The sequence below is a fragment of the Parasteatoda tepidariorum genome, chromosome 8 (genome assembly GCF_043381705.1).
Source record: "Parasteatoda tepidariorum isolate YZ-2023 chromosome 8, CAS_Ptep_4.0, whole genome shotgun sequence".
In the NCBI taxonomy this organism is placed as follows: Eukaryota; Metazoa; Arthropoda; class Arachnida; order Araneae; family Theridiidae; genus Parasteatoda; species Parasteatoda tepidariorum.
In genome coordinates this window covers 90,827,676-90,840,286 of record NC_092211.1, presented here as the reverse complement: position 1 = coordinate 90,840,286, position 12,611 = coordinate 90,827,676, and the positions used below count along the sequence as shown (strand labels likewise).

At 30.8% G+C, this 12,611-nt stretch overlaps 1 protein-coding gene across 1 annotated transcript in view; it reads left to right on the top strand.

Annotated features, from left to right (window-relative positions):
* LOC107446547 (two pore potassium channel protein sup-9-like) overlaps positions 1-9,248 on the top strand; it is a 92,001-nt gene extending 82,753 nt beyond the window's left edge. Inside the window, exons 3-4 of the mRNA XM_071184367.1 lie at positions 5,387-5,704; positions 6,565-9,248. Of these exons, the coding sequence (XP_071040468.1) occupies positions 5,387-5,704; positions 6,565-7,079 (833 nt within the window). The 3' untranslated portion in view covers positions 7,080-9,248. The remainder of the gene's footprint in view (positions 1-5,386; positions 5,705-6,564) is intronic.
* Positions 9,249-12,611: the final 3,363 nt, after the last annotated feature.

Below are 12,611 nucleotides of genomic sequence, written 5' to 3'. Positions count from 1 at the left end.
AATTTTGTTATTAATCAAAAATTGCTCCAAAAAGCTCTATTCATACTTACTAAAAAAATCTAACCATAAATGGAAATTAAGCTGTTTATTACTCTAGACAATTAAAATTAAAATTTAAAATTACTTTATAAAGGCTATAATTTAGAAGTTTACTTAACAAATAAATTAATCCAGCATAAAAGGTCACACATTGAAACTATTCCGCCCAGTGGTTTTATTAATAGCTTATCATAATTAGATCCTACCTTAAAAATGAATCAGAGCTAATCCTATAATCAGAAAAAATGAATTAATGCTTTAAAATTTTATTAAAATGAAATTGAATGAATGAATCAAGAAAATGGTTTTTAATTAAATCTGTTTTAATTTGATCAGTCTCTCTTAAATACTCTTTATAATTAGAATTATTCCTGTAAAACCTAAGAATTAGAGTGGTAAAAATTTTCGAAAGCTATCTTCTTGGCTAAGATGGAATTAACGTCTATACTCTTTTTAAAAAGTTAAAATAATTTATTTTGTCAAAAAGTTTATATGTAATTTTCTTATCTTCATTCATTTTAAAAATCTTGAAAATATTAATTTTGATGAGAATAAATTCACTTGGATAAATTTGCTGAGCTGAAATTTTAAAATCATCAAAATGTATAGCCAAAAGATCATCTTCCGAGAACGAAGAAATTCGTCGAAAAATAAATATTATCAAATGATTTAGCGAATCTATATTCTTGGAGAAAAAGAAAATATTGAAAACATTAGTACTATTATTATTTCCCTTGGAGATACCATAAGTTTGTTGAAGAACACAGTCACATTTCTTTAAGTAGTGAAATTTGAAATACACAATAATTNTCATTAGTGCGTTAACTATATTTTTATCAGTTTATAACATTATTCAATTTATATATATATATATATATATACTACATTTAACTTTTACTACAACATTAAAAACTACATTTTAACTTTTTAATGACATTTTTTTTAATAGTTTAATATTTCTTAAAAAAATTTGTCTGAGAATTAAGCTCAAGTGACATCCTCACCCCTTCTCCCCCGTTTCTCTACAATCATTGGAGAAAAATGTAATTCGATAATTGTCTATGTTTTTGCAATTGAAATCAAAAACTTTATTGTTATTTTCTTACTATGATTTTTGTGGCAACTTTAGTGTTTTCCTTTCCTACTTTGGAGTCAAAAGGTGAACTTGAACTTGTAGTTTCTAGGTTAAATATAGCCTAAAATATTTTTTGATAGCTTTTTTTGTTAAATGGTATAACGAAAATTTTTAGTTTACTAACAAGGACTAGTGATTTCCTGCAACAATTGGAGACCAAATTCTGACCTGTGGTTTCTAGGTCCAAAACTGGCTAATTTTTTTTTCTTTGGTGGACTAACGTTTAGAGGCAAAATTAAACATGTGGTTGCCACCTTTTCCTCCCTAGTATTAATAGTATTACAGACAGCACTAATTTTTCAGATATAATAGTGAGTGCTTAAAAAGAAGTTATATCTTTTCATAGTGAATTAGCTTTTATTTTAATTTACAATTAATTAATACTGTTAATTTTTTGAATTTTTTTTATTCGTCTTTAAAGAAATTTTTTTTGCTTTCTCTTTTATTCTTTTTGTTTTTTCTTGTTTTCTTTACGTGATTCTCTTATAATTACATATTTCTGTAACAGTCTGCGTTTTCATTCGTCCTTAGTCGTATTTATTATTTTAATAACAATAACATACAAGTTCTGCGTTAGTGTGCTAATGTCGAGTAAAATTTAATACAAGAGTTCAAGTTTATATTTTAAATGAGAGATTCCTCTCCACCAGTATTCGTTCCTAATGTTTTCCAAGGAAATGTGTCTTCCTTAGAATGCGAAAATTCCTTATTTGATTAGAAGACAAACAACGGCCCTTTAAAGTTACGCTGATTATTTCTCTGTCCTCTGAGATTTTAATGACCCGTCTCTTATTTAGTTATGTCACATCAAAATGCAAAACACGAAATTTAATGAAACTTTGAATGAAGAGAAAAAAGAAAAAAGCTGAACTAATTCCCGACTATAATTTTATTTTTAAGGAGGGGAAAAAGAATGAGTTTCACGAGTTAATTTCATTAAGTGTTACGCATTTGAAATATTTGCCTCAAAATGATTCAATTTATTTCTTGCTTTTCTTTATAAGATGACAAAAGAGGAACATTCTTAACTTGCTTTGTCATTTTGGATTTTGCGTGAAATTTTTGATTTTCGGTTTCACGATGTTTTTTTTTCTATTTCTAACAAACCTTTGATGATAAAGTATCATTTAAAAGCATTATGCTTTAAAAAAATGAAATGTAAGCGCTGCTTTATTAGATTAGATAAAAAAGCACTTGACAACTTTTAAAAATTCTGCAAAATTTTTCTCAAGAATGTAAAGCAATAAAATGAAGTGATTAGTTATTTTGTGAAAGTAGTTGAATGGTTTTTGTTTGTTTGTTTTTGGATTCTTTAAAATTTGTTTTTATTATTGCTCAAACTGAAGAAATTCGATTGGGATGGTGCCGAAAAATTAGGATTAAAATCATACTTAGAATTTAAGATATTTGAGTTTGGTCGAGAAGAAAGAGGCCTCTTAAAGCTTGATATTTCTGTTCTAAAATAATCCTAAAAATATTCGTATTTATGATTTCGCATACTCTTAGAGGCCAGTTTTTTTCGTGCTAATAGTCGCCATTGAATGCCGTCACACATTTTGGCGAAATATATTTTTATTCAATTTCACAAAAATATTTAAATATTACGTCTGAACTTCCCTTTCTTTGAGGACATATTAAGTTTATACAAAATTGTCACATTGTTCGGAATTACTTTGTTGGATGACTTTAGTATGCTAGGTATCAGTGAAGACACTTTCTTTCATAAAAAAAATAGCGCTATCACACTTAACAAACTTTGCAAAACATTAGTTTGAGTTAAATATATAAATTCAAAATGAAAAATTGAGTTAAATACAATAATATTCTTTGTTGTGGGGGCTGAGATTGATATTGGCATTAGCAGAACTTTTCGTGTATTATTCGCAAGTAATCCCCTTGTTGACTGAATATTTTAAGTCAGTTCTAGTATAAACTGTTTCTAGATCCAGTATAAATTTCTGAAGTTTGCCCCTCTCTCGAGTTACGCCTTAGCCTCCATTTTGAATTTACTAAACTCAAAAACAGAAGACAACTAAACATGCTAACTGGACAAGTGATGCATTTATTCAGATATTTTATTATTTTTTTAACAGAACAGTTTAGAAATTATTAAGGTTTAAAGTAAAACACTAAAAGTTTTTTACCTATTTAAGCGCTTGATATTTTTATATAGCAAGTGAAGTATTAAGTGTTATAAATACTAAACGCTAAATCGAATGAAATCATAATCGATTCGATAGAATAAATACTCCAGTTTTTAAAATTAATCAAGAAATTTCAGTGTTTCAGTGTTTTCAGAAATCAAATTTTTGTTTCAGTTAAACGATCTTTCTCCTCTTTTCGGCTCTTACTAAATTCTAATGGCGTCTGACTTTTGAGAAAGGGTCGAATTTCAGTTATTCGATTTGAAATAGTTTATTGAACGCTATTAAAGCAATTTCCAGCTAATGATCTCTACTTAAGAGCTGTCCTATTTGTTCCTATTAGAAAGGAAGTTTAAAAATTGCATTTCGAAATATTTATTGCGAGTGTAGGTGTCCAATTGATTGATTGTCTTTGTTTTCTGACTACACTTCTCTTTCCTGTATACAATCGAGTATCCTGTAGCAGCAAGTTTCTTAAAATTTTTTATTCAAAACCTAGTTCAAAAAACGCGTTTAAGAAACGTAAAAAAATGAACTTTTTGAGTGTTCAACGCAAATTTAACAATTAAACGAGAAGATTTTGTACTTATACTTTTTTAAACACAAAGTATAATCTTTACGGACGTTCATTTACAATTCAGCTGCCTTTATCGACTCTTTTTTGGAGATTTTTCTGTAATGGGCCCCAATTATAATGCTAGTTTTCCTTTCTTTAAAAATGTGTTAGCTGATCTGAAAAAAAGGTTAAGAATAAGAATAAGTAAGAAAAGGCCAAATAGGGTCATTAAGGGCAATAATTAGAAATATTAAACTAGAAAATTGCTGCCCAGATTTTGGAGTGGCTAAGTATGATGCAGTTTCATTTGATTACATTATATTCAGAACACTAAACGATTAAGGGAGTTTAAAAATCTAAATTAGTACAACGGGAGTTCAGCATCAATATTATGAAGACAATCTTGCAAACTTTTAAAGTCTTTATGGATGACATCCTATTGTGGATTTATTTGGATACAATAGTTAATTCGTTAAAAAAATTCATAAGAGAAGTTAAAAAAAAACCGAATCAAATTTCTTAAACACGCATTTTGTCCTTCGTCCAGAATAAAAAGCTCACCGACGTAATATTTGTTTTAAGTTCTGTAAACACTCTTTGAACAAATTTTTTGCTGATCTTTTATTTCTGAAAACTTGACTATTAGAACTAGGTTGAAGGATATCAATGCGAATCATTTGCGAATGAAGATATGTTTCTGAAACTTTTACAGAAGTATATTAAAGGCGAGTGGAGGTCAATTCGAAGCCCATTCAATGGAATAAATGAGTAAAAAAGACATATCAACACCTATTCCACCGATTATGCTCCAAATTTATGTTTTGTCAATTAAAACTGCAAAATTGAAAATGAACTATTTATATATGAAGTATGTACTTTCAAGTATATAGGTCAAAATACGTTCGACTATTGTTAAGCGAAATAATAATAAACAATTATCAAAAATTATTTTTTGTATAGAAGTATCTTTGTATTAACAAATTCATAATTGTATGCAAATATATTTCCTATTGTTTTTGAAATATAACAAAATACGTAAAAAAGGAAATTAACTTTAAGAGATCCAAACTTTGGACTGCTCCTCTAACCTCCCCAGTGGTATCCTATTTTCTTGGTTGTGGTTACCCAATATTTTTTGAGGGCTTAAAATTCGACTTCGTCAAAGCAAAAAAGATACGTTTATTCAGTGTATGTAGGTTTTTGTTTCCGATTTTACAGTTTAGAATATAGTCTGCATTAATTAATAAGCATGTTTAAGATGAAACCCTTGAAGATTATGTTTTAATATGTGAAAATCTGACCCTTAGATTAAAAGTGATTCAGGGTACTTACTTTTATTAAATTTTGCGCTCCGTTACATTACGGGAAATGGAGGTTACTTCGAAATATGTAAATGCACTTTACATAACATATTCAAGAGTTATGGAGTCTTTACTTTTATTCGAATTCCTTTTGGACAGACTACTCATAAAAATGCATTTTTAAATTCTAAAATGGTTCTGTATGTTCCAGGCTATGGTCACTCCACTCCGGCCACCTATGGTGGAAAAACCTTCTGCATGTTCTACGCTTTGGCAGGTATTCCATTGGGCCTGGTAGTCTTCCAGAGTATAGGAGAGAGACTCAACACCTTTGTGGCCTACCTCCTCAAACACTTCAAGAGGGGGATAGGCATGAGGAACACTGAAGTCTCTGAGACAAACCTCATCTGTCTCATCTCCATCCTCTCTACTGTTGTCATGACGACAGGTGCAGCAGCATTCTCTAAGTACGAGAGATGGGACTATTTTGATTCTTTCTATTACTGCTTCATTACACTCACCACAATCGGTAAGTTTTTAACCCAATCTACCATTTCTATTAACGAGACGTAACGTTAAATGCGTTTAAGAAAATATAATAAAAACATGCTTGTTTTTATGTGAGATTGCGTAGATTTTAGAATGATTTCATAAAACAATGGTTAGCAAACTTATGACCATTTATAAGAAACCAAAGAACAGATGGAAATCGATTCTGTAGGCAGTTTACTTATTAGAAACTGGATCTATCGACTGTTTATTTATTAGCAACGAAATCTATGTGCAATTCACTTATTAGAAATGAAATCTATCAGCCACTCACTTATTAGAAAATCTATAGGTTATCAGAAACAGAACTAGTAACAGAACCCCATTTATTATGCACTATATCCATAGGAGACCATCAAAGACAAAAAATTAAAATTGATACTGAATTATAATTGTAATTAAAGAACGAAACTGATAATGGATAATATTCTAGTATGATTGTGGTATATCATAAGATATTAAAAATGAACTATCATTAACTAATAATGGAAACTAATTACCTACACGAGCCTTTTTATCCGCAAAAAGAACCTAAAATTACAAATTTTTAATTTGTGAATGAAAATTTAAAAATACGATTTATAAAAAAAAAATGTAAAAAGTGAAACTAATATTAAGACGTTCAAACTTTCACCCACTTTCTTGTGACTAAACTATTAAACTCATTTTCCTAAGATTGTGCCCCCTTTTTTTTGAGGTTTAAACTTCCAATTAAATCGAAAAAAACTTAGAGAAAGTGCGTTTTGTGTTTGATTCAAAAACTTAATAGTTAGCTCTAATGAATTGGCATATGTGTGGTTATTAGAATAAAAAGTGGCTCACTGTACTTGTCTGTTTCAGGTTTTGGTGATTACGTGGCACTGCAGAAGGAGAGCGCACTCCAGAGCAAACCGGAATATGTTGCCTTCAGTTTAGTCTTTATACTCTTCGGTCTATCTGTTGTGTCTGCAGGCATGAACCTTCTCGTTCTCCGATTCCTCACCATGAACACAGAAGACGAGCGGCGGGATGAAGCCGAAGCACAGTGTGCAGCTCAAGAAGCTGTGCGTCTAGAAGGGGACGTTATAACAGCTAACGGTAGCATCATCTCGGGACTGGGTCCCCCCGAAGAATCGGACTCGGAAGACGATGACTCTCTTTGTACGTGCCACGCCTTCTGTCCTATGCGCAGAAGGAAGACAATGGAAAAGCCTTATCGTTACAGGAGTAGGTCTCTTAGTAGATCTCCTCATGGCCTGCCCATGCACATTATAAGTCCCATAGATATGAGAGACAATATAATGGAATCGTTGAGATCCGATTCTGACCTGTGCATGGAGTTTCCAGACATCAGGAGAAAGAGGTTGTCCATATGACACATGCTTACTTTTAATGAACTACAACAAATTGAACAACAGACCAATACGAAATAGAACCAATTTCTCAAAGTAAAGGAATTTTTTTTTTCAACAGCAGACTGTTACAAAAGTTAGTATGGTCTCTGCAATGTATTTCGCTCAACATTTTCACTCTACAAATTTACAGGAAAATTTTGTCTTTCAAAGAATTTGTGACAAATATTATTATTTATTTTAATAGACTATAGTTTGTTAAAACAGTTCTAGGCTAGCTAGTTCCTAAATCACAAAAAAACATATAAATTGGGGGATTTACTGTAATAACAAGTTTTTTTTCTCTTTCTATTTCACGAAGTCTGTTTTAGTCGTGTGATACGCATCTTTACAAGCTAGTTAGAACATATTTGAAATAACAAATACTGTACTTACAGTTTTCCTTAAACTGTAATTACAGAAACTGTACATACAGTGCGTTTTTGAATTTTTTTTTTATTTTTTTTTATAACCGTCGTTGAACAGCCGACCCAATTGAAATTATGATATTTAATATACAATTTCCAAGCATCAAACATTTTTAAAATTTCTGTTGTTTAGCGTAATACTAGATGCTGAACTTGAACCGCCAATGTAAAAGGTTTGAATAAAAAAAAATTATATAATTTCTTAAAACTTCAAATTGTCAAAAAAAGTTTGAAATAAAATATTCTCCTTCGCAAACTGCATCGAGGGTAAAATGCTGTCCTTAAAATAATTCCACAAAAAATTGGTTCAAATCTGCCCCATAATATCCATGCTCTTTAATGAGATACGATTTTGATGATGACTTTGATAAGGTGTTAAATGAAGTCACGTTTAGATTCAAACTGAATGCAAGTGTCGTGTGAAGCAGTACAATAATAGAGCTCAACTTAGCACCATATCAAGGTATGTAGCAAGTATGAAACGTAATTATGGTTCAACACACTTTTTGACAATTCAGAAACATACTAACTTTTGTAACTTGATTCCATTAGTTGCTTTCAACTAACGAATTAGAAAATTTTTTTAGTGCTAGTAACTTCATATTTATTTCAGCAAACTTTTTACCGTCCAGCTATCTCGAGAACTTCTCCCGACTAAAAGTCTGAGGTTGTTATGGAGTCATAAGTTAAATTGTTTCTAATGGGAGAGAAATGACATCATTCTTACGGTCTTACAACCGACACGAATCGATAGCTCTCATTTTGAAGTGACCTAAGGACAGCAAGTGAAAGAGTTCTCGTGTTAGCCGAACAGTTGTTTGCTGTTTTGATAAGTACTAAATCGGACATCACTGAATATCTTTTCTGCAGCTCTTTGAATAAGCTATTTCACAATATATTTGGTACAGTGTGTCCAAAATAGGAGTTACTGATTTTTAAAAATGTAATAAAAAATAGTTGGAGTTTCTAAAATTTCTTTCGGAAGACTACAGTGATGTGAGGGAGTTTTATGATAACTTTTAGATTTGAATTCAAACTATCTCTTAATCTCCCTCATTTATAACTAATCTCACCTAAATTGCTTGTATTTTCTGAATAATTAAGCTACTTTAAGGGATCTTTACTTTTGACATATCAAAAAATGCGAGTTAAGAGTATCATCAAAACTTGAAATACGGGTTAGTAAAATTGAATCTAGATTAAAAGCAAGTATTTAAGCAACTAAACATACATTAAAGTAAGTATTTGAAGAAAATGAGCATAGGCCGAAATGCGTTTGTAAGGAATTAAAAATGCGCGTATGAAATAATACATATAACTTAAAATGCGCATTTAAAAGGATGAACATAGTTTCAAATGCATGTTTGATAAAGTATATGTAGCTCACAATGTGCATTTACGAGTATAGATATTGCCGGAAATATTTGAGAAAGTATAGTTCAAAATGCGTATGAAAGAAATTGAACAAAATGCTCCTTCTCCATTTTAACCTACTTTCATTTTATTTTATTGAAAAAGGCGCATACAAATCAATATGAAAATTCGCTCAGTTTTTCTTTTAACTTTATTATATTTATTATTAAATATTTAATTTATTTAATCTGCAAATAGCCATAATAGTTTAAAAAACAGAATCAATTCTTAAGTCTTGTCCATATTGTTTATAAGTAGCGATACACATTTTCTTAATTGCGTATGTTGAGTCATGCCCATTTAAAAAAAAAAACATTCGTTCCTAGCCTGTTTATTTTTTTTGCTTAACCTTTTCTACAATGCGCATATTGAGTGTCGTGCAGTTTTTCTACAATATGCAATTTTAATTGCGTGAAATTCTTCTGCAATGAAGCCTTTTGAGTTTCGTGCAATTTTTTGCAATACGCATTCTAAGGTTACGTGCAATTTTTCTGCAACACGCATTTTGAGATACTTCTGCATGTTAAAGGTACACCCATGTTCTAAAACTTGCCTTTTGAGTTATTTTCATTTTTCAAACCTCGTATTTCAAATTATGTCAATTTTATTCAACACGGATTCAGAGGTTAATCTGAAATATAAAGTAAATGGACGAAATTCTCAAAGAAGTGGGGTCTTCTATATAGTAAGTTCATTTTGTACGCGTAGTGGAATGTATCGCGTAAGATTTTGCCGAGATATTGATTCTTTTCAAAATTATAAACAAACGTTTTAATGATCAAAGCTATTTAAAAAGTCTTTTGTTTTAATTGTTCCACAATGGACTGATTGTAGGACTACTTTTGATTTTTGGTGATCCCCAATTGCTATCACAATACCTATATGAAATTAGTTTAAGTGACCCCAGGAGTAAATATCATGGGTAATCATCGTTGCAGCGAGTAAACCTCGGACTCATCAGCACGAAAAAACTGGGCCTAAGGAGAGCCGAGATATCTAGAAAGGTTAATCACCCAAAATTTAACATAATTCATTGGTTCATTCTTAGATATTGATATGTAATTATGGTAAAATGAGGGCATTTGAAAAAATTTTTGTGCTATAATTTAAATTTACTGCAACATTTAGAGTAAACATTTTTACGAATATTGTTGTTGTTGTTGTAGTTCATTTACGTCGCACTTGAGCTGCACAATGGGCTATTGGCGACGGTCTGGGAAACATCCCTGAGGATGATCCGAAGACATGCCATCACAATTTTGATCCTCTGCGGAGGGGATGGCACCCCCGCTTCGGTAGCCCGACGACCTGCGCGCGAAGTCGAGCACTTTACGGTAGCACAGTTTAACGAGGACCAATACCGCACACCCTCGGTCCCTACGCAGACTGATCCAAGTGGTCACCCACCCGCACACTGACCGCAGCCAGTGATGCTTGACTTCGGTGATCTGCTGGGAACCGTGTCTTAACGATCAGTCCACTGCGGGACATTTTTACGAATAAGTGAAAAGTTTATTGATATCGTCTTCTATTTTACTAACTGTAACCGTTACAGTTTTGATTATTTTTTTTATAAATTATCTGGTTTAAAGACACTCAGCACCAACTTTTATTTTCTGTATACAACTGCCGACTAAATAACACGTTTCTGAAGGGTGTTTTGTAAAGACCGGCCTTAATAAGTATTTTTTGCTTCCTCATCAAAAATAAAGTGAAAAAAAGCATACTCATTTGGGGCAGCAAATTAGTATTTAAACAAAGAAAAAATAAAAATGCAATTCATAAATTACTGTAAAGAAAGGTGAATGCAATAAGCAGCAAAGCAGGAGGCTGAAATTTGATGGTGTTTATAAAAATTGTCAAGTTCTCTCCGTTTCCTCCCATTATTAAACCTGATTTTCGCCATTATTGCATTGACATTCCTGACATTCGACATAATTACATTCACATTACTATCATTACATTGCAGTGTCAGATTCCGATAGTGTTTTTGCCTTTTCCTCGCTTAAATATTAATTTGTGAACCCTAATGTGTATACTTTCTTGTTTTCCCTTTTAATGAGATAAGGTCTACGCACTGTATATTTATATATATATATATATATATATATATTCTTTCCTAAAATGTCTTAACGACTTTTTACGTGCAGAACCGTCAGTGGATTAAACTATGTTCCTTAATGATTTTTATTAACTCTTTTTACATGTTAAATAATCAATATTATCTATTATTTGATCATAATTTAAAATTATCAAATATCAACTAGTAAATTATCCTATGATAGTTTGATACTTGTAACTTGCTTGATACTTGTAACATAATTGATGCTTAAAAAATCCATCATTACATTTTTCTCACTTTTTTAAAAGTAGTTCTTTCTAAATTAATACTTTGCAATAACACTATTTTGGTAAAAAAATGGTTTTAAAGATAATAAGCCTGTTTATTAGCTAAAAGAGTAAAATTAAAAAAAGTATTAACGCTTGCGTAGCTACATTTAATTGTAAAAAGTTACACCAGTTTCTACAGCTAGGTGTTAGTTCCCCTCCCATTGTTACTAAACTTTGCAAATTATCTGAACAGACGAATTATCATTTGATTAAAAAATTGGTTATTAAAAGCTACATTTAGGATTCTCATCAAGGCATCCATAAAAACTATTTCAAATTCATTTGTAAAACTTCTCAAATGTATAAATCAATTATTTTCACCTTCTATTCTGCAAATTTCCTAAATCTACGACATTTCATAAAATGCGATGAGTTGATGCTTTATAAAACTTGCTTTTCTCAAATGCATATTTGTGGAGTTTCTCTGTCTGAAGATTATTATGGTTTTTTTTAGTACTTACTACAGTTTAATTAAAAAAAATTAAACCATAGAAATGTGTTTGATCAGCAAGAAATCTCGACTTCTGTTGACCATTGGATGGAAGAGACTTTTGAAGGAATGCCGAGTTGGAGTTGGACGATGGATTGTTTTTGTTGGGTCATTATAAATAACCATCAAACCCTGTTAGTTTTGTTTATGTGGGTTTAACATAAATATATTTCACATCCGTTATTGGGATGATGGTTAGTCTTGATGGTACCATTAAGAAATAAGAGAGCTTTTGAAAGACACTTAGGATGGCAACCATCTTATTTATGGTTCATCGTAGAAAAATCATTAAACATTTTGTCTTGGAAAGTCTCATTTGGATTTCAATTCATTCATAATATTCAGACTGTAGCATATAATTAAAACCTTTTTTAATTATTTTTTAATATTTATTTCGGCCACTCTTTTACTTGATAGGGTAGCTTTTCCTCAAAGCTTTCAATCTCAACACAAAAAGAACATTTTTGCAAAACAAAACTGTTTTTAACTATACTATAAATATTTAAAAAAAATATCATTTAGGATAATTCACAGATAATTAATAGCCTACTTTAATTAACAAAAAAATATTTATTAGTAAAAAAAAACAATTACTTGTAAAGGAGCATTAAAAAAATCCTACTTGTCTGCTTAGTCAAATTTTCGAAAATGTTCTTAAGATATCGCATTTTCAAGCAGTACGGAACATGTGGAACCATTTTAAAGTTTATATACTCTTAGTAACAGCATAGAAAAGAAAGATTTTTTTGTAAGTTTATCAAAAGTGTTACACCTCAACACGACAATGTAATAAAC